This window comes from Rana temporaria, chromosome 2, assembly GCF_905171775.1.
Source record: "Rana temporaria chromosome 2, aRanTem1.1, whole genome shotgun sequence".
Classification (NCBI taxonomy): Eukaryota; Metazoa; Chordata; class Amphibia; order Anura; family Ranidae; genus Rana; species Rana temporaria.
The window spans coordinates 307,224,369-307,247,498 of NC_053490.1; the positions used below are offsets into that span (position 1 = coordinate 307,224,369).

At 44.5% G+C, this 23,130-nt stretch overlaps 1 protein-coding gene across 1 annotated transcript in view; it reads right to left on the minus strand.

The window, feature by feature from the left end:
• STK40 (serine/threonine kinase 40) overlaps window positions 1–23,130 on the minus strand; it is a 71,443-nt gene that overhangs the window by 35,560 nt on the left and 12,753 nt on the right. Inside the window, exons 2-4 of the mRNA XM_040337344.1 lie at window positions 10,880–10,998; window positions 6,886–6,971; window positions 1,081–1,224 (exon numbers count right to left, since the gene is read on the minus strand). Of these exons, the coding sequence (XP_040193278.1) occupies window positions 1,081–1,224; window positions 6,886–6,971; window positions 10,880–10,991 (342 nt within the window). The 5' untranslated portion in view covers window positions 10,992–10,998. The remainder of the gene's footprint in view (window positions 1–1,080; window positions 1,225–6,885; window positions 6,972–10,879; window positions 10,999–23,130) is intronic.

Sequence of the window (23,130 nt, forward strand, 5' to 3'; positions counted from 1 at the left end):
AAACTACAATAGAAGGCATAAAAAAAAAAATTAAAAATAAAAAAATGGAAAATGGTCAAGCTAACCAAATTCATAACTCATGTCTAGGACATTGGCTAGTTGCTCTTCAGGAACTAAGAGGGAAAATCATTTTGAAGTGAACATAGATTGCCAGGTATCTGCCTGGCAACTAAAATCAAGCTTTCAGATATATCACTAGTTAGCAGGAGCTACATAGGGAGAGTGAGCTGTCTGGAGGCCTTGGAATAAATTAAGAAAAGGACTTCAGATTAGGGGAAAAAAAAAAAAAGTATAACATTTCATAATGTGTGCTGTGAACACTGTGGGATGTCTGTTCACTGTCGTAGGGGGAAAAAAAACGCACTGAAAAACATTAGATCATGCTACACTAGATGTGCATAAGGCCTGAAAGTATAAATGTTTTGTGTTTACACAACAATGATAGCTGTGTCTCCTCCCATGTACTTGTATAAAGCTGGCCAAACACTACAAAATCTGTAGGATCGCCTTTAGACTTACCAATACTATACAATAGGACGACACACCTATCTATCCAATGGCTCTGTATCCAAATCAGGCAGACCCTTGCACTACATAGTTAATGGTAGATTGGAAGCTTTACAGACTTCCAGGGACACATTTCTGTTTTCATTACTGCAGCTCTACTCCACAAAAGGCTTTTATGTGAACACTCAGCTCCTGCACACTCTTCCAAATGAATGAACTATGCAAGGTGGAAAGGTACAAAAACAATTGTTCAGAGGATGACACTGGCTGTGTATTTGGCGAGAACAGTGTCTGCATTGGAAAAGCAGGTTACAGAAGAGGTGGGCGGGAGCATCTCCTGGAGGGGAGGACAAGGTGCAAGGTGGTGTGTGTTGAGGTCAGCTGCTGAAGTACTTCCTTCTAACATTTTTCCGGTCCCAAATACTATGACAAAACGGAGATGTAATGGAGGAGACCCTGGATGCTGAGGTATAACCTGCTCTAGAACAGAGAAAGCTTTTTCTTTTCTGCAACAGAGGCAAAAAAAAAGTGTAATTAGCCATTAGGCAAATTCGCCAACAGGTATTGCTTTACCTGGAAAAGACCATGGTGATGGACCACTCCATCCTGATTGTGAAGAAGAGATAATAAAGAATATTCAGTATGCAGCAGCATTTTGCCTTGTCTCTCTTCCTGTGTCTCCCCTGATTTGTCAGGTCTTTCCTCCAGGCTCAGGATCTGACAGGAAAATATAAAACCGCACATCAAATTAAACAGAATTTAAAGGCTAGATAAGTATGCTCCAACTAGAATAACATGCATGACTCCAATCCCTGTGTATAACATACAAGAAGCTGCATGTGAAGTGCCCACAACAGCCAACACCTTCACTTCACTTGCTCTGGAGGTCAAATTCAACACGAGTCTGTAGTACCTGCATTGTAAATTTCTTAAAATGGCTCACATCTACACCTCATCAACTGACCAAAGGGTGGACCTTTGGGGTGTGCAGAAGAATTGCAGTACGCAGGCATTTTTGTGAAACGTTCTAACAATATCATGACTAAATAAAAGACTAACCTGGTTACACTCCCCCCATATTAGTAAGAGAACCTGGGACATTTAAATAAAGTTTAGACATAAAGATATGAGAGTGAATTATAGATTAGAGGCATTTCATAGCCTCCTCATGTAGTGTCTGACCTATTTCACTCCCAACACACACACACACACACAGTTTACCACCCTGTAAGTCACTTCACAAATGGTAAATGTTATGCAGCAAGTTTAGAGACATTAACAGAAACACTAGAGGAGTACTGCAATTGTTCAAGCATTGTGGGTGCAGTTTCTTGCAAAGGCTCCTTAAACTTAAAGCGGTGTTCCACCCGCAAAAAAGATTCTTTAAAAGTCAGCAGCTACAAACACTGTAGCTGCTGACTTTTAATAAGGACATTTACCTGTCCAGGGGGCCTGTCATGTCAGCCCCTCGAGGCCGATCAGTCCATCGGATGCGCCGCCGCCATTCTAACTAAGGGAAACTGGCAGTGGAGCCTTGCGGAAAGTGGCGCGGCGCTTCGTGAATGGTCAGCTTGTCTTCATGGACACACACTCTCAGAAGACACAGCCTCCCAGGAATTGACCTACGAGCTCAGCGGTATAGGACAACTGCACCCCTTTCACACTGAAGCATTTTTACAGCGTTTTAGCGTTAAAAATAGCGCTATTAAAATGCTCTACATGCATCTCAATGGACCCTTTCACACTGCAAGCAGCATCTTTGGAGCAGCTTTTGGGCGCTGAAAAAAATGCTCCAAAAACGCCCCTCTCCATTGAAATGAATTGAAAGCGCTGTAAAAACGCCTTACCCTTTCACACTGAGGCACAGCAAAAACGCCCTAACCTTAGGGTCTTAGCGGTGCTTTACCAGCACATTGGGATTGCAGATGAGGCTTCGCTCGAATAACGCCCCAGTGTGAAAGGGGCCTTAAGTATATAAAAAAAAAAAAAAAAAAGTATCCAATTTTATTTTATTTTTTTAGATGTTTCCATGAGTGTTTTAATGGAAAAAAAATTCAGGGTGGAACTCCACTTTAAGGCGATGTAGAAGCCGATAGGAGAAACAGCAGAGAGCTGCAATCAGCATACCAAGAGGTGTCAGATAACTGTAGTGGCACGGGATCCTCAACATGGTGGAGATATAGGATACATCATACATCCTCTTTTTGTACAGGACAGATTAACTTTTTTGGACCCCATAGTGACAGGTTCAAGTGATACTAAACCCACACTGTTTAACTTACATTGTCCTACTTCTGTATATGGATGATTACACCAATTAAAAAAAAAAAAAAAAAAAACATCCAGGTATCTTTTCCCTAATTGATATACAGCCATCACATGACCCACATATTTCCCAGCCTGGAAACATAAGCAGTAGGATCCGCTAGTCCTCTGCTGCTGGTCATTTATATATATTTTAAATGAAAGCTTTATTATTTTGTGGAAATAACATGGTGTGGGTGGATTTCGCAAAAGTCACCCCCTCCCCCCCAGTCTGCGACTTAGAGGAGTGAGGTGAAGCCTCAATCTCCATGTTATATCCCACCCCATTGTGTTTAGCTGGTTAGTAGGCATGGAGGCATGTGCGACTCTGTAGTCACATGGACTGCTCAGATGTGATAGGGAGGAATTGCTCAGCATAGAAACTCACCAAAAACTGAGCATCTGAAGAGTTGCCACCACAGCTGAAAAATCCCTAGCTGAAATCGGGGACATGAACAGAAGGTGGAGATAGAGAGCAGCAGGATCAACCAGGATTTTTGCAGAATACAGAAAACGCATCTTATTAATAGTGGGTATTAACCTCCCTGGCGGTATGATTATTAGGGCTGCGCATCTTCACCGATCTCACGATTCGATGCGATTACGATTATCAAGTCCACGATTCGATTCCGCGATGCATCACGATTGCAGCGCAAGTGCGCATGGCTTTCATCAAAAAAAAATTAAGTACTCCATTTTTTTTTTCCTATCTGTTCTTAAAAAAAAAAAAAAACACACAATAACACTTCCTGCATGTAGCAAAGTCTAAACACAGCAGACATGCTACAGGAGATGGTCAGAGACTGCAGACATGCTACAGGAGATGGTCAGAGACTGCAGACATGCTACAGGAGATGGTCAGAGACTGCAGACATGCTACAGGAGATGGTCAGAGACTGCAGACATGCTACAGGAGATGGTCAGAGACTGCAGACATGCTACAGGAGATGGTCAGAGACTGCAGACATGCTACAGGAGATGGTCAGAGACTGCAGACATGCTACAGGAGATGGTCAGAGACTGCAGACATGCTACAGGAGATGGTCAGAGACTGCAGACATGCTACAGGAGATGGTCAGAGACTGCAGACATGCTACAGGAGATGGTCAGAGACTGCAGACATGCTACAGGAGATGGTCGGAGACTGCAGACATGCTACAGGAGATGGTCAGAGACTGCAGACATGCTACAGGAGATGGTCAGAGACTGCAGACCTGCTACAGGAGATGGTCAGAGACTGCAGACATGATTCAGGAGATGGTCAGAGACTGCAGACATGATTCAGGAGATGATTATTCTACCCCATGCACCGTCGCTACGTGTTAAAACAATGCACCCTCATCTTATCTGTGATCTGTGGTACTGCTAGCCACCATGGTCACTCAGTGAAAGTGAAACGGTTGGTAAAGTGATCTCTATCTCTCCTTCTCCAATCTTCGTGGCACACTGGCATTGAACAAACAGCTACAACAACATATGCCATTTAATTAATTATGGTTTTATGTATTCATTCTCTTAGTGATTGATTCACATAACTTCATTACTTAGCTTGTTTGTATGATTTAGCTCATCACTGCCCCACACATGCACTGCATTGCATGTGTGGGGCAGTGATGAGCTAAATCATACAAACAAGGTAAGTAATGAAGTTTTGATCAATCAGTAAGACATTGGACAATAGATTAGAGCTAGACCTACATAAACCATAATTAATTAAATGGCAATGGTATGGTCACAAACTCAGTTTAATGTTTAGAAATACAGAATAATTCAGTTTACCCAATCACCATCATTAATATTTATTATTTACAATTATTATTACAGTCATACATTTAGCATATTTGAATTTTGCAGTCCACTCCACATGGTGCATCAAAGATATGATAATATATTATATTATATACCTTGGTTACAGTTATAAGTGTACTAGTAGTACTACTGTGACAGTCAGTGTCTCTGTTGTGTACCTGATGATGATGATGACGAGTCAGTTCTGCACTCAGCTACTCACTGCTGGAGGTCTCCTCTCCTGTTGCCTGTGAGGAGGACAGAGGACAAGTGCAGCCTGTCTCGCTCGGGGTCTCTCTCCCACAGTCCTGCAGCTGCTGCCCACAGCAGCCAGTTGTGAGTCGGCAACGTTCTCCCCCTGTACCAGGCAGCCTGCAGTGCACGCTGCATAGTAATAGTAAGCCGAGGAGGACAGCTCTGGGAACTGGGACCGGAACTCACAACAGGTGTCACTCTGTCTCCTCTCACGTGTCTGCCAGTGAAGCAAGTGACACAGGGCGGCTGTGGATGACGTCGGAGGAAAGCTAAGTGTCTGAGCGCTCTGGGGGGCTTCGGGGGGAGGGCTACGCTGTGCTGGCGCTGCACGTGTCCGTCTCCTCTCCTCAGGACTCCGAGTGTGATACAGGGGAAGGCGGCAAAACTTCAGCTCCACGCGGCAGGACGCGACGATGACGTCATCAACATGCATCGATTATTTAAAGCAACCGCATCGATGCAGAATCGCCGGGGGTCGAATCGCGATGCATCGCTGCATCGATTATATTCGACAGCCCTAATGATTATGTCTGGAATTTTGTACCAAAAGCGGTACAATTGTTTGCATGGAAATTTGGCGTTTTATATTGTAGGCCTGCAATTCTTAGGAATAACTCACTTAAGGCTCCATTCACACCTAGGCGTTTTTACGCCTGTAGCGCGACGCGCACAAACGCCAGAGGGACGAAAAGTAATGAAAGGCAATGGGGATGGTTCACATCTGAACGCCTAAACGCCTGTAGCCTGTAGCCTGTAGCTCAAAAAAGTTCCGGACCCTTTTTTGTCGCTCCTAGCGCGCGATATGCGCGTATTTGAGCGTTTTTTTTTACATTGAAGTCAATGTAAAACGCCTGATACGCGCGTATTGCGCGTAAACGCCTGTTTTGACGCCTGTGTTGCTGAAATCCCAGGAAGAGGAATAAAAAATTCCTAGGAGAGCAACAAGTGATGTCAGGGATGATCATTTTTCCTATTGGCTAATATGGAAAAAGACAAAGTACAAAAACGTCGAACGCCACTGTGCGAAAACGCGCGCAAACGCGCATATACGGGCGACAAAAACGTCTGTAAAAATCGCCTGTAAAAACGCCTGTACGCCCTACGCCTAGGTGTGAATGGAGCCTAACTCTGTCCAAGCAAGAGTCTAGTAGACATCCGAGTAAGAAAGTTTGAAACACAAAATCATAAATTATAATATAATAAATAACTATAAATAATAACAAATAACATAATAATAAAAAATATTCAATAATGTTATCAAATCAAAAACAGTGAAATTTGCTCAGTTGCAGAATTGTCGCGGTCATTACTTTTAGTGTTTGATGACGAATTTCCCCACAAATCACTATCGCTCAATTCTGCAAGTGATTCTAATTTATTATTAAAACCATTTGTGACATAAAGGGACACTTTTTGGTTGCTATGGACAATCCCCAGTTTCCAGGCTGAAAGAACAGTTTTTATTATATAAAACTGCATACTGGGCAGACCACTAGGGGCAAAGGGGATGTGTATTTATTTCATACAGCACTGTAATATTACAGTATACTGTATGTGTATTTCGCTTTTTGAATTTGGCGCCGAACTCCGTCCCCGTGTGTCGTAACTTTGCAGGGAACGGAGCTCGGCGGCACTGTGAATCGAGCGAGGAGACACAGCGGAGGAGCCCGCACACACAGCGGGGACACATCGCAGGATCCAGGGACAAGGCAAGCAACTTCCCCCTGTATCCTGCAATGCGATACCAAGTCTTGCTCGGGGATACCGCTTTTGGTATAACAAAAAAAATCACCCCGACTCTGGATTACCGCCAAGGAGGTTAATAGCATTGTACTGGTAGTTTTTTTACGATGTGGGTTTATTGACCCTTCTGGTAGTGTGTGCAGGCAGCAGGAGGTAACAATGTACCTTCCTATTTGCAGGGATCTTAGCAACTGGAATTTTAAATTTTAGCAACAGAGTTGCTTTAGGAGAAGAATGAGCAGCCTCACAGAATAACGTTTTGATTGAGGGCAACTTCCACAAGCTCACCTTAAGCTGGTAAAAGTCATCTGTGCCATCTTTCCGTGCCAAGCACTGGACAATGCTCGGGACTGGAGAGTTTCCTAAACGAGGCCCTGCAGGAAGAAAATATAGAAGATATTAGAAGAAGCAAACAGCGCTCAAAGTACATCTGTCAAATTTAAACACATTTTAACCATTTGTGGGAGCACTACATCTGCCAAAAAAAATCAAATAAAAGAAGAAAGGAAAAAAACCTTGTCCTGCCCCTCTGCTGCCAATTGCTCAGTAGTTGCCAACAATTCGTGATAGTCAACATGATAGTGATGACTTGCTATGAAAATACAGCAGCTGTTAGTGTTGCTGCTGTCAGAGACCCTCCACTGTTTATAAAAACAGTTTGCACAGGAGATAAAGTTATTACTGTTGTATGCCCTCAGGCAAGTACTACTTACCTAGGTGGATGTAGCATCGTTCTGATGCTGCATCTGTCCCCTGCCAGCGCTAACCCTGAGAACCGAGCAAACAATGCCAATCGCTCAGTTCTCACAGCTTCCTGAGCAGAGAGCTGGTGGCTGTCAGTCACTGCTCTCCTCTCCAACCCCCACCCCCCTTCACTGTCACGATCTTGCCCAAGCCTGGACTGGCTCTGTGATGTCAGCCGATAGTTGGCTTCAGCTCCCTGTCTGCTAAAAACGGGTCATGGAAGTGCAGAACGAACTGCACTCTAGTGATCCATAGGAGAAGTACAGCCAAAAGGAGCTTTGGCTGTACTTCTCCTTTAAAGGTCAAATTTTCTGGCCATATAGGATGTGCTTTGCAGTCGTACCCACCCACAGTAAGCACATCACTGCTCTCAGTTTACCACAGTGGAGGAACTGCAACCAGGAGCCATTTCTCCATAAAGAGAAAAGAAGCGGCACTAGGTCGCCAAAAGCAGAAAAGGCTCCAGTATGAAGTCATGAGGGACAAGTTTGGGAGCTCAGAATGAAAAAAAAAATGAATTTTGAACAGAAAAGAAGAGCTTTTCTGGAACAAGTAAGCAAATGCTTGTGGACATTAAAATGGCACAGCTAAAAAGCCCAGCTTCAGAAAACTTTTTTTTTTTTTTTTAAAAACACCCCAATGGGACTGCAAAGTATTGCATGTGTCAACTACTCATTTCCGTCTAGGGAACCTGGTCCGCATTCACACAGGAGCATAGCAGTAATGCATGTTGCCACTCGCGTTTGCTTTTTGTTTAGCTCCAGAAATGTTTTGTCGCCCAGTAAAAACACACATCTGTTACCCGCACTTGCGTGACCCACGATTGCAGCTCGTTTCCAAAAAACGTGTGGCAAAAAAAAAAAAAAAAATTTTGGTATGCGTTTAGGAAAACGCACAGGTGTGAATGCAGCCTTAAGGAGAATTTCAGTCCCCTTAATTGTGGTTAAGCCCCCTCCACAGGCAATTTTTGATAGTCCAATGCATGCACATGAGAGGCCTCAGGCTTCCTTCACTGCGCCATCTATTCTTGTGCAAGGAAACCAACGCTAGAAACTAATCGATTATGAAATTAATCGATTACAATTTTCATAATCGATTAATCGGCCAGTAACATAATGGGGTTAAAAAAACTAAAATTAGCCCTTTATAGTACAAAAAAGCAAATGGCTACTGTAAATATTACTTTCACGGTACCACAGTAAACAAAATTAACCCCTTACATTAGCGATTATTTGCTCTTTTTGTACTCATTTGTTTTTTTAACCCCATTATGTTACTAAACATCTCAGGCCTGGGTACACACACACACACACACCTCTGTTTTTTGGTGCATTTTGCAGAAACACTACAGTTCATTTACATGTTTTCCTATGGGACATGTTCACATTCATGATTTTTTTTTCAGCTGCTGCGTATTTGGAAAGGGCAAGGACTTAACGCAAAATGGCGCCATTTTGTTTTTTTTGGTTCAATATACTTCAATGGAGAAGCTGCAGAAAAATATGTAATGTGTTTTTGCGGCAATATGCGTTTTGTAATCTGCCCAACAAATTGGCCCAAAAAAAAAAAAATATTTAAAAATGCATTTTCTTTCTTTTTTTTAAGGCTATTATCCGATTAATCAAAACAATAAATCGGCCAACTAATTGATTATGAAAATAATCGTTAGTTGCAGCCCTAGATATGTCAAAAGGTCTCTTACAGGTCCAAGAGCCTGGCAAAGACCCACACAAGCCCAGTTCTGTTTCTACAGGGCACCGCTGATTTAATATCCTAGAATGGCGGCGCCCTGCAGCAATCTGGAACTGCTTTATAAGGAACTACAGGAGACACTTCAGTAATAAATATTAAACACAAACAACAAAAAAAGGTAAATAATGTCCTTATTCATCATATACACAGAATTTGAGATAATAATCTGAGGACAAAGTATAAGAAAATCAGCTAAATACATGACAGGTGCATGTTGAAAACAGTCACAGCTTGGACAGAAAAGCCTGTACCCTGCCTGCACACTATACAGCAGGCGTCACTAAATGGCAGACCGCGGTCCAGGCCGAATGAGTTCTATCCAGACCGCATCTCTGCCATCCAGCAGCCTGGGTAGCCTCTCCTGGCTGATAACCTACTCCCCCACTGCAGCCTCAGCTTTCATTTCTACAGCAACAGGCAAGCAGAAGGCAGGGCACACCTGAACAGAGGGCAGAAACACCCAAGCTCACAAGCTGGTGACTTGTCGGCTGGACACAGGGTGGTCGCAACAACCAATCACCTGCCCACCAAAAGCTGGGCAGTCCAGGCCCCCATCCAGACAAATTGAAAAGAGAGGCTGGGATTGGAAGGGGGAAAAGGGATGCAAGAGGGGGCTGGGAAACAAGGAGGAGCTGCGACGGGGAATGGTATACATGAAAAAAGGGTCTGTGAAGGGAACTGGGGGGGGGGGGGGGGGTGTTGTGAGGGTGTTATGTGAAGGGAACTGAGATTATAAAGAAATAGAAAATAAAAAAATCAGAGTTGTGATGTAAAGGGGTGACAGAGGCCACTGATGTGAGGTGGGGGCTGAGGACACCAATACTAAAGGGGTTGGTCTGCCATGTGAAAGGAGACTGGGGACACTGAAGGAAAGGAGACAGTGTGATGTAAATGGGGGACTTTGATGTACAGGGGGCTGTATTGTGAAGGGAAGTGCTGTGATGTAAAGGAGGGCTATATTGTAAAGTGGAGTGCTGTATGGAGGGTGCTTTATTGTAGGGGGAGGGTACTGGGATATAAAAGGAGGAGTACACTGTGTAAAGAGGGGGCATTGTGGTGAAAAGGGGAGACTTGTGAAGAGGGCTGTGATAGAAAAAGAGGCGGTCCATGATATAAAAAAGGGGAAACTGGAATGTGCAGGGTTGGTAGGGGCTGTGATATCAAAGCACAAATATGAGACTTGGACCCCTGCTGGAAGAAAATTTTACTGACCGGACCTCTGAATTCGAATTCCATACCCCTACTATACAGAATGATCCTAGCACTCTGCAAAAGTACTGTAAAACTTTCCAATCAGAAAGAACACACACTTTTTGGAATGCAGAGCTATACATGTCTGACTCAGTAGGGGGCCATGTCATAGAGACCACAGCTTCCATGGAAAGAGCAAGAGTCCTTTCCTGCAGCGTACTGGCAGGGGGCATACTTTTCTACTTGGGTAGCTTGTCAATCAGATGCAGCCACAGTAGGAGATTTGTCCATCCACCCTGTATGGTGTGGATGGAGAAACCTATTCAATTTGTTTTCTGTTCAATATGCAGGCTGAAAAGGAGATTATTATTTTTTTAATCTATGTGTATGGCCAACTTTAGCTTCAGGACGTAGCAGTACCAAGATATATCAAATTAAAAACAAAACATTCAATATGCATGACAGGGACACTACACATTAGCTACCACAACAACTTGTAATTTTGTTAGATTATCTCAAGATATACATTTCCTGGCTAAAACATGCACGTATAAACAAAAAAAACACAACACACACACAAAAGACTGAAGCCTACCGAGAATGAAAGGACCTGCCCTCTTTGCATTACTTCCCGAGATCGCGGTGCAGAGTGCCTTGGATCTGGCAGAGGTCTCTCCAGAATCCCTTTCAGATGCTCTCCTCTTCATCCTCTATCTGGAAAAGGAAAGTGAGAGAAGACGGATGCATGGGGTGAAACGCTGCTTATTCATTTGCTCACATGTGTGCCTTTTCCCCTTCAACATAGTTTCTCCTCCTACAGATTTTACAGTCTGTTCCTAAACAGACACTTCTCCATCTGCTTTCACCAGCACATGCACTGAATACTGTACAAGAAAAAAAGAGGCTAGGTCATCTGAGTTTTTTAACTCGTTGCTTCAAACAAGTCAAATATTAAAGTAAAATGATGAAATCTTTTCAGCAGAACAATGTCCAGTGGCCCTTCCATGAGTTTTCCACCAAATAGGTGCAAAATGCAACAGCCCACAGTTATATGGGATCAGAGTTACATTTTCTTTAACAGGAGTCCTGGCAGATTTACCGAGATGTTAAAAAGGACACCATCATCGCCACTTTAAACACACTTATCAAGCTATACAAATGTAATGTGTAGAAACAAGAAAATTGGACGAAAATACTACTGTATTGAAAATTTTGATCAGCTCCTAACTGGGCAAAACTGCCCCTGTACAAACTGTCTACAGGACCGCACATCAGAGCTGCTGGAAAAAGACTGGAGTTAATAACTGACAGAAAGTGATGACATTATTACATAACCACACAAAAATTAATGATAATGTGACCTGCTATTGAGAGGATTTGCCATGGAGGACACAATAACCTGCAGTGTACGCTGACTCACGTATGTTGCATCACAAGAGCCGCTGTGCTAACACGCAACATAAATGCTCTACAACAGCCTGAAGAAAACAGCAGATGTTACATTTCACAAATAAGGTATAAATAGGTAGGTTGTATTTCTGTATTCCTGCGTCTAGAAGAGCATTCCGTTACCTTCAGCTTTTGGAGTTCCCAGATTCCTGCAGTGTATGTACACTATTGCATCAAAGCATTTGAGGCTGACTTTGCACTAGATCCTATGTAAAAGGTATGCATTTCACATTACTTTTCATATTCTATTTCAAAAATGCAAGTTGTGTCTATAAAAAAACGATAAAGCTAAACTACAAAAAAAAAAAAAACTACGCAAACCAACCCTCTGATGAAACAGTCCCATGCTTCTTTACTGGTGCATTGAAGACAGGAGGAAACAGGTTTAGAAGCCCAGGGAAGGAAAAATAAAAAACAAAAACACACACACACACACACACACACACACACACACACACACACACACACACACACACACACACACACACACACACCTTTTGAGAAAAAGGCTTCTTATCTGCCCTCACTGCATGCCACCTTTTTTCTCCTTCCTCATGATCACATTGCATATTGTCAATTTAGCTTTTAAATAGAGGTCGATCGATATGGGTTTTTCTCTGGCCGATATTTAGAAATCAGGGCGGCCGATATACGATGCCGATTTTTTCAGCCGATATTTCTCCCCCCCCCCCCCCCCTTCATCTCATAAAATCTAACAGTTAAATAATAAAGCGTAATTCCAGACATGGCATGCGATTCGCACCACATTGCAGTGCACATTACATGCAATGTCTTTGCGAGACAATTTCAGCCATACAAACTGTATGGCTGAAATCGCATTGCATTCGCACCGAAATGGTGCAGGACCATTTTTTTGGTCTACATTGGAATCGGATCACATGGTGTTCACACGCATTCAATCCGATTCCTGCACCATTTCATAGCTTGCACTGCGATCTTCAAACTGATCTGGGGGTGTTAACTTTACATTGACACCTGCAATGGTTTTCAGATCTCAGTGTGAACCACTGTGCGATTCAGGTACGATGTGAAAACCCGCACAGATCTCGCATCGCACTAGTGTGAACCCTGGCCTAAATCTGACTGCCCATAGAGTAGGACGGGGCTGCGTCTGTGTCCACTCAGCAGACATGGGCCTGTCATCCGCCCGCACTCAGCAGACAAATACCCCACTGAGTAAAGCCCACCCTGTGTCCTAAGTTTTGTCCCCATCAACTTTGCTCTGTGCCCATCTGCCCCCCTCTTTTTCCCTTTGCTCCATGTCCCCAACTATTCCTCATGAGTTCACCTCTCTAGTCTAGAGGGTCCCCATGATGTACATGCAGCATAATCAGAGAACAGACAGTCACATAGAATGAGGCATCTAATCCATGTCCTACCTTCCACTGAGGATTGGTATCCGTGCCATGCTATTCAAGAACCTGTAACTGCTGGCCCCGCCCCTTGGTATCACTCGGCTCCTCCCTCTGGTTTTACTCCTCCTGTGTTCCCTCTCATCTCACTCGCCTCTAGTTCTGCAGCGATTGTATGTGCGGGACTTAAGGTGGAAGAGGATTGGTCATAGGGCGGGCGGGAGGGAGAGAAGAGGAGGGGTTCAGAAACAAAGGGCCATCATCCATCCTGCATCTTACTGGGAGAGGAGGAGAAGGAGGGGCCGGGAGAGAAGAAAGAAGTTTGTGGGAGGCAGCAGATGAAATTTACAGTGCCCAGGGCCGTGCTGCCTGTCACCACGTGCGCCGTGTCAGCTGTGCTGAGTGAGGTACAAATGGGAGCCGCACCGCTGTGCTAATCAACCTAATAAGCATAATAATCGGCCGATGCAGATTTCTTAAAAAAGCCCAAATATCGGCCAATATATCGGTCGACCTCTAGTTTTAAATGTCACCTTTATGAGAGGGAAAAAAATAAAAAATAAAAATACCAACACCATACATACACACGTGAAAATGTAGGCCCAAATGCGGCAAAATAATTATTGAACTAGGCCTCGATTTTTCCAGAAGTATGCATACAATGGGAAACAACCTGCCAGCTATCACATGCAAGACATTGTGCAAAGCAACATGACATTGATTATAACATGCCTTGGTAACAGCAGCATTAAAGAAGAAAGTCACTCCTAATATTTTCTTCAGACATGCATTCTGTCCATACAAGCCAACCTAAAATACTACCCTTCCAAAAAAAAAAAAATACTTTTCGGTTGATCACAAAAACGGTTTTCACTTTCTGTGAAATTCTTCACACGCACTCTCACTTGAATGGTTATTAGTCAGCGTGATTGTAACACTAACTCATGACAAAAATGTTTTTTTGGATGCCTGGTTGCCCTTACCAAATACGCAGCAGCTGAAAAAAAATCATGGATGTGAACATGTCCCATAGGAAAACATGTAAATGAACTGTAGTGTGTTTCTGAAAAAAAGCACCAAAAAACAGGAGGTGTGAACCCAGGCCAGATGTTTAACCCCATTATGTTACTAAACAAAAATAGCAAATAATCGCTACTGTAAGCCAGGGTTTGACAAATTTGCTTGGAATCTAGGAGCCAGCTAAAAAAGTTAGGAGCCAGAAAACGCGACCCGTCCCGACAAGCTCACGCGCAGAAGCGAGCCCATACCTGAGTAGCGCCCGCATATGTAAACGGTATTCAAACCACACATGTGAGGTATCGCCACGATCGTTAGAGCGAGAGCAATAATTCTAGTCCTAGACCTCCTCTAACTCAAAACATGCAACCAGTAGAATTAAAAAAAAATAAAAAAAAATTTGCCTATGGAGATTTTAAAAGGGTAAAAGTTTGTCGGCATTCCACGAGCGGACGCAATTTTGAAGCGTGACATGTTGGGTATCAATTTACTCGGCGCAACACCTCCCCCGCCGCGGGCACCCACGGCCAGTAATTGAGGCCACGGCTTTGCAGCCTTGAGGGCCGCAAAGCAGCGACCTCAATTACCGGTGGGCGCCAGGTCATAATTTGTCGCAATTGCGACCGGGCACCCGGATTTTGTCGAGCCCTGCTGTAAGGGGTTCATTTTTTTTACTGTGGGACAGTGAAAGTAATATTTACAGTAGCGATTTGTTTTTTTTGTACTATAAGGCTTCATTTCCATGGACGTTTTTACAGCCACTTTTCTGAGTGTTTTTTGCAGCTTAATAACAGCTCTCCATGTTAGTCTATGGCCTCATGCCCACCATGATGTTTTTGAGCTGTAGATGGCTGAGCAGTTTTTAAGCTGCAAAAAAAAAAAAACAGGACCAGTGCGTTCTGAAGCTCCAGAGTAGAGCTGTAAAAACGCCAGACGTTGAAAAACGCTACCGCGGCGTTTTTGAGCTCCAGCTCAAAAAAAACACAAAAAAACAAACAAACATATACAGGCGTTTTTAAGCTGTAAAAAAGGCTAAAGAAAGTGGCTGTAAAAACGTCCATGGAAATGAAGCCTTAAAGGGCTCATTTTAGTTTTAACCCAATTATGTTACTGGCCGATTAATCTATTACGAAAATTGTAATCGATTAATTTCATAATCGATTAGTTCAGGGATCGACAAATCCCGGGCGCCAGGTCGCCGTGGCGACTAGAAATAGTGTCCTGGCGACTTGGCTTGGAAGGTGGGCAAAAAAAAACAAAAAAAAACATTTTTTTTTTGTGAGCTGGCACCATCTGGTGGTGAGCCGTTGGTATTACAAGTTATTACCACCATATGTGAGCTGGCGCCATCTGGTGGTGGCCGTTGGTATTACAAGTTAAACAGCAATTCTAATGTAATTTTTCACTATTTTCACTGCCATCTTCTTCCCTCTAATTAGAACCCCCAAACATTATATATATTTTTTATCCTAACACCCTAGAGAATAAAATGGCGATCGTTGCAATACTTTCTGTTACGCCGTATTTGCGCAGTGGTCTTACAAGCGCACTTTTTTTGGAAAAAATTACACTTTTTTTAATTAAAAAATAAGACAACAGTAAAGTTATCCCCATTTTTTTTTATATTATGAAAGATAATGTTACGCCGAGTAAATTGATACCCAACATGTCAAGCTTCAAAATTGCGTCCGCTCGTGGAATGCCGACAAACTTTTACCCTTTAAAATCTCCATAGGCGACGTTTAAAAAAAATCTACAGGTTGCATGTTTTGAGTTACAGAGGGGGTCTAGGGCTAGAATTATTGCTCTCGCTCTACCAATCGCGGCGATACCTCACATGTGTGGTTTGAACACCGTTTACATATGCGGGCGCTGCTCACGTATGCGTTCGCTGCTGCGCGCAAGCTCGTCGGGATGGGATGCGTTTTCTGGCTCCTAACTTTTTTAGCTGGCTCCTAGATTCCAAGCAAATTTGTCAACCCCTGGATTAGTGGTTTCTGCCCTAGTTCCCATAGCGATGGAACGCTATCAGGCCCAGCAGCATGCATCACTACCTCCTTTCCCTGGAGGAGTGCAGCAATGAGGGGGTCGGCACGGCTGTGACAGCCAGCCTGCATCTTCAGCGTAATGACACAAAACGTAAACGGACCATGCTAGCATGGATCAGCAGCCATGCTAGTGTAGTGTGGTCAGTTTATTCTCAGGAGGCTGGGCACAGGTAGGATTAACCAGGTAAAATGGCTTACAAACCCTTTAAAGAATAAAGAATAAAGTGGTTGTAAACCTCAGACCAAAAATAAATAGATGTACACACACACACACACACACACACACACACACACACACACACACACACACACACACACACACACACACACACCCTCTATAGAGTGTGCTTATCTCAATTAAGAGCACCAAGTGTAATTTCTGTCTGCTGCTTCCTTCCTCTGCCATCAGCATAAATCACTTCTGACAATTTTTCCGGACACCAAGAGAAAAATTGTGACAGGGGAGGGACCCTCCAGCTGAATGACAGCCTCAGCTCTGTTCCTGTGAGCTGCATGAAGGGGAGGGTGTCCCTTCCATCCAATCAGCTCTGAGTTCTACTGACTGAGTAACTTCAGCTCCCCACCTCCTGCTTTCTGAACTCAGAAAAGCTTCAGAATTTAGCACTTTGAATGGATATAAAAAAGAGAGCTGCAGATCAACAGATACAACTGATGTAGGAGAATTGGTTTCCTCTCCATGCATTACTTGAGGCCAGTCACTTCACTAGGTCACTTTAAAGTGCACCAAACTATAGGTTTAAAGCGGGGGTTCACCCTTAGAGGGCACTTTTCCCCCTTAGATGGATGCTCTTTTTCTCTAGGGGAATCGGCTATTTGTTTTAAAATATGTGCAGTACTTACCCGTTTACGAGATGCATCCTCTCCGTCGCTTCCGGGTATGGGCTTCAGGAATGGGCGTTCCTTCTTGATTGACAGTCTTCCGAGAGGCTTCCGACGGTCGCATCCATCGCGTCACGATTTTCCGAAAGAAGCCGAACGTCGGTGCGCAGGCGCAGTATAGAGCCGCACCGACGTTCGGCTTCTTTCGGCTACAAGTGACGCGATGGATGCGACCGTCGGAAGCCTCTCGGAAGAATGTCAATCAAGAAGGAACGCCCGCTCCCGAAGACCCATACCCGGAAGCGACGGAAGAAGATGCAGCTCGAAAACGGGTAAGTACTGCTCATATTTTAATACAAATAGCCGATTCCCCTAGACCGAACGAGCAGGAATCTAAGGGGAGAAAAAAAAAAAATTTAACAAATGGGTGAACTCCCGCTTTAAAATAAATTATTAAAAGCATGTGTTCTTAAGGCTCCATTCACATCATGGTGTTCCATTTTGGTGGCGGAATTGGCACAATCCCTGTTACTTTGAATGGCACGCAAATCATGGCGAGAATTTCCGCGATTGCACTATTTGACAATGATTTGTCAGGAGACAAACAGAATCGCAGGACACCTGTCGCCCAAAATAAGTTCTTGTACATCACGCAATTCTGTTTGCGCAATTTTACAGCAATTCATTGACAATCACAGCAAAATTGTACGACGATTTGGGTGTCATTCAAAATAACAAGGATCGCAAGGGCCCGTGGTTCGGCCTGCAAAACCAAATGCTATGGTGTGAATGGAGCCCAATTCTGAAAAGTCTTGTTCTCCAAAATTGCTAAATTTCTCTTTGCGCTGTGATCAGACTTCCTGTTAAAAAGGTGGCTACGTTCGTTCTCCATGGTCCCACACTATGCAAGAATGTGGCCATCCTGTCTCGTTCAGGGGGAGCTCACGTGTTGAGATTGGGTTTTTATTAAAAAGGGATGCAAGCCCTTTTACACAGGCGCCTTCCGTCCCAATCAGCTAGAGACCTGTGCCCGCTGATCGGAGCAGAGTGGGGCAGATTACAGAGCAGACAGGAAGAGACACCACTCTGCTCTATGGGTGGCTGGCAGTAAACAGATGCCACTGTCCATTTACACCCGGCTCCCTCCAATCCGGAACAGAACGCAGTCCTCCTCCTTGGACCTGGGAGGTAGGTGGGTGTAAACAGACAAGTCCTTTTACACCTGACAGTCCATAGGAATGCATTGACCATTTGATTAAGTCTGCCTGAAAAGGCAGACCTGATCAGCTCACCCATGTGAAAGGGCCCTTAATGTAGGGGATACATTAAGGAAAAAACATTTTGACTTTATAACCACTTTGATCACAGGGAACCCCCACTGGATCTCCTGCCTCTAGATCGCAAATTACCCCATTTGCAAGCATGCATTGGTGCTGCTTCAGAAAACCCCCACCAATCAATACATTTACTCCTCTAGAACAGGGTTTCTCAACTCCAGTCCTCGAGGCGCCCCAACAGGTCATGTTTTCAGGCTTTCCATTTTTTTGCACAGGTGATTTGATCAGTTTCACTGCCTTAGTAATTACCACAGCCAATTCATCTCAGGGAAATCCTGAAAACATGACCTGTTGGGGCGCCTCGAGGACTGGAGTTGAGAAACACTGCTTTAGAAAACCAAGACTCTAAAAACCAACCCTTATGTAATTTATCACCAGACTGGATATTGAAGACAGGGTCAATATCATACCCAAAGCCTGCTTCTGAAAGAGAATAAAATAAAAAAATTTAAGGGGGGGGGGGTTTCAAAAACCCTCAAACACAAAAGGAGGCTCCCATATTTCTACCCTCACATTTCCTTTAATGAAAGGGAACCAATTTATAATGCCCACAGACAGCCGAGCAAAACTGAAACCAAGACCATTGTATTTATGTGAGCACATGAGTAAGACAGAAAACTTCATAATTCAGCTGTGATGTTGGGGGTGGGCAGGACCCAGCAGCTATCCAACACCAGTCAATGATTGGGCTGCTTAAGAAAGGGTGCAGGGCCACAAATCGTAGCAGCCCACCCAGATCCCATCTCATTGGCTGGAGGTTGATAGCTGCTGGGTCCTGCCCACCCCGGGTCCTACCCACCCCGACATCAATGCTCAATTTTGACAGCTCCTCTCCTACTCTGCATTCAGTTAGGTGTCAGTTTCACACACTCAGCAGCTCTGGCAAGCTTCAAGTGCGGCTCTGCCAGCGCAGTGTGGAGAAGAGAGGAACAATTGTGGGCACGGTGTTAAATATCAGCCCGATTTGGATAATAATCAGCCGATGCCGATTTATCACAAATGGCCAAATATTGGCCGATATATATCAGGCGACCTCTAGTGAAAGATGTTACACCGAGTAAATTGATACACAAACACGTTGCACTTAAAAAAAATTGCAGCCGCTTGTGGAATGACCAAACTTATCCTTAAAAATCTCCATATGCAACGCTTTAAAGCAATTCTACAGGTTGCATATTTTGAGTTACAGAGGGATAGAATTAATGCTCTTACTCTAATGATCACATTGATACCTCACATGTGCGATTTGAACAGTTTTCATATGCGGGCGGTACTCACATTAGAGCTGCACGATTCTGGTCAAAATGAGAATCCCGATTCTTTTGCTTAGACTAAAGATCACGATTCTCAAACCCCCCCCCCCCCCCCCAAATAAACCTGTGATTTTTCTAAAAATATGAATATATAAAAAAAGACCAGTGATATGTCTATAATGTTAAAGACTAGGGTTGTCCCGATACCGATACCAGTATCGGTATCGGTACCGATACCGAGTATTAGCGGGAGTACTCGTACTCCCGCTAATACCGCCGATACTAGAATAGAATACTTCCCCCCAGAAAGCGCCCCGCCGACGCCGCCGCCACCAACGCCGCCGCTACAACGTTAATCACCGCGGCGCGGGGAACATTACAGACAGCTTTCGTTTGAATAGCTGTTTTCCCCACCGCGCATAGACACTCCCCCTTGGACGGATCTGTCCAATCGCGAGCAAGGGGGAGTGTCTATGCGCGGCGGGGAAAACAGCTGTTCAAACGAACGCTGTCTGCAATGTTCCCTACGCCGCGGTGATTAACAGTAGGTACGGGGGACATGGCTGTATATACGGGGGACATGGCTGAATATACAGGGGACATGGCTGGACATACGGGGGACACGGCTGGACATACGGGGGACACGGCTGGACATACAGGGGACATGGCTGGACATACGGGGGACATGGCTGGACATACGGGGGACATGGCTGGACATACGGGGGACATGGCTGGACATACGGGGGACATGGCTGGACATACAGGGGACATGGCTGGACATACAGGGGACATGGCTGGACATACAGGGGACATGGCTGGACATACAGGGGACATGGCTGGACATACAGGGGACATGGCTGTACATACAGGGGACATGGCTGTACATACAGGGGACATGGCTGTATATACAGGGGACATGGCTGTATATACAGGGGACATGGCTGTATATACAGGGGACATGGCTGTATATACAGGGGACATGGCTGGACATACAGGGGACATGGCTGGACATACAGGGGACATGGCTGGACATACAGGGGACATGGCTGGACATACAGGGGACATGGCTGGACATACAGGGGACATGGCTGTAAATACAGGGGACATGGCTGTATATACAGGGGACATGGCTGTATATACAGGGGACATGGCTGTATATACAGGGGACATGGCTGTATATACGGGGGACATTGCTGTATGTAAAAACTCTTTCGAACGCCAAAGTGTTATACAGGGGACATGGCTGGACATACAGGGGACATGGCTGGACATACAGGGGACATGGCTGGACATACAGGGGACATGGCTGGATATACAGGGGACATGGCTGGATATACAGGGGACATGGCTGGATATACAGGGGACATGGCTGGATATACAGGGGACATGGCTGTATATACAGGGGACATGGCTGGACATACAGGGGACATGGCTGTATATACAGGGGACATGGCTGGACATACAGGGGACATGGCTGTATATACAGGGGACATGGCTGGACATACAGGGGACATTGCTGTATATACAGGGGACATGGCTGGATATACAGGGGACATGGCTGGACATACAGGGGACATGGCTGGACATACAGGGGACATGGCTGTAAATACAGGGGACATGGCTGTAAATACAGGGGACATGGCTGTATATACAGGGGACATGGCTGTATATACAGGGGACATGGCTGTATATACAGGGGACATGGCTGTATATACAGGGGACATTGCTGTATATACAGGGGACATGGCTGGATATACAGGGGACATGGCTGGACATACAGGGGACATGGCTGGACATACAGGGGACATGGCTGTAAATACAGGGGACATGGCTGTAAATACAGGGGACATGGCTGTATATACAGGGGACATGGCTGTATATACAGGGGACATGGCTGTATATACAGGGGACATGGCTGTATATACAGGGGACATGGCTGTATATACAGGGGACATGGCTGTATATACAGGGGACATGGCTGTATATACAGGGGACATGGCTGTATGTAAAAACTCTTTCGAACGCCAAAGTGTTATACAGGGGACATGGCTGGACATACAGGGGACATGGCTGGACATACAGGGGACATGGCTGGACATACAGGGGACATGGCTGGATATACAGGGGACATGGCTGGATATACAGGGGACATGGCTGGATATACAGGGGACATGGCTGGATATACAGGGGACATGGCTGGACATACAGGGGACATTGCTGTATATACAGGGGACATGGCTGGACATACAGGGGACATGGCTGGATATACAGGGGACATGGCTGGATATACAGGGGACATGGCTGCATTTGAGGACACATTTAAAAAAAAGTATCGGTATTCGGTATCGGCGAGTACATAAAAAAAAGTATCGGTACTTGTACTCAGTCCTAAAAAAGTGGTATCGGGACAACCCTATTAAAGACCATATAACTCCTATGAAAAAAGCAGAATCAAACTTTGATTCTGCTGTCTTCATAGGAGTTATTAGGTCTTTAACATTATAGACATATCACTGGTCATTCGTTTATACATCAGAAGCAGTACTGCCGGCAACCACTGGGTGGTGCATGGATACACAAAGTTGTACAGATCTGCAAGAGAAGCCCAGGCATCCATCCAGCGGCGCAGGCTGCTGACGTCGGTTCCGATATCGGCGCCATTTGCGTTACACGCTGGTTATGTGGAACCCGCCGTGAAACAGAAGAATCGCGGGTCATCCCGCGGGGAGAATCGAGATCGCGATTCTCTCTGCGATTAATCGTGCAGCTCTAACTCACATATGCGTTTGCTTCTGCACGCAAGCACATGGTGCACAGCAGTGGAGCATTTGAAACTCAACAGGACTCAATCATACACAGGAGATTGCTCAGGAAAGTGGGCAGATTCTCCAAAGGCCCCAGAAGAAGAAGGCTGTCCCGCCAGCCCGAAGCTCTAGAGCACAGGACGCCCGGGAAGAGGATGGAAAGGGCTGGCTACATTTGTTTTGAGAATGACACAAAATATTCATGATCAAGATATTTCACAATGTCTGCTGCTTCAGTGTTTTTAGATCTTTTTGTCAGATGTTACTATGATATTTCATAAAATTTTTTTTATATATATATATATATATATATATATATATATATATATATATATATATATATATATATATATATATATATATATATATATACTGAATCAATATTTGCAGTGTTGACCCTTCTTTTTCCAAGACCTCTGCAATTTGCCCTGGCATGCCTTCAACTTCTGGGCCACATCCTGACTGATGGCACCCCATTCTTGCATAATAAATGCTTGGAGTCTTTCAGAATCTGTGGGGATTTTTTTTGTACACCCGCCTCTTAAGGATTGACCACAAGTTCTCAACTGAATTAAGGTCTGGGGGTTTCCTGTCCATAGACCCAAAAACGTCCATGTTTTGTTCCCCAAGCCACGTCGGTACGACTTTTGCCTTATGGCAAGGTGTTCCATTATGCTGGAAAAAGGGATTGTTCCTCACCAAACTGTTTTTGGATGGTTGGGAGA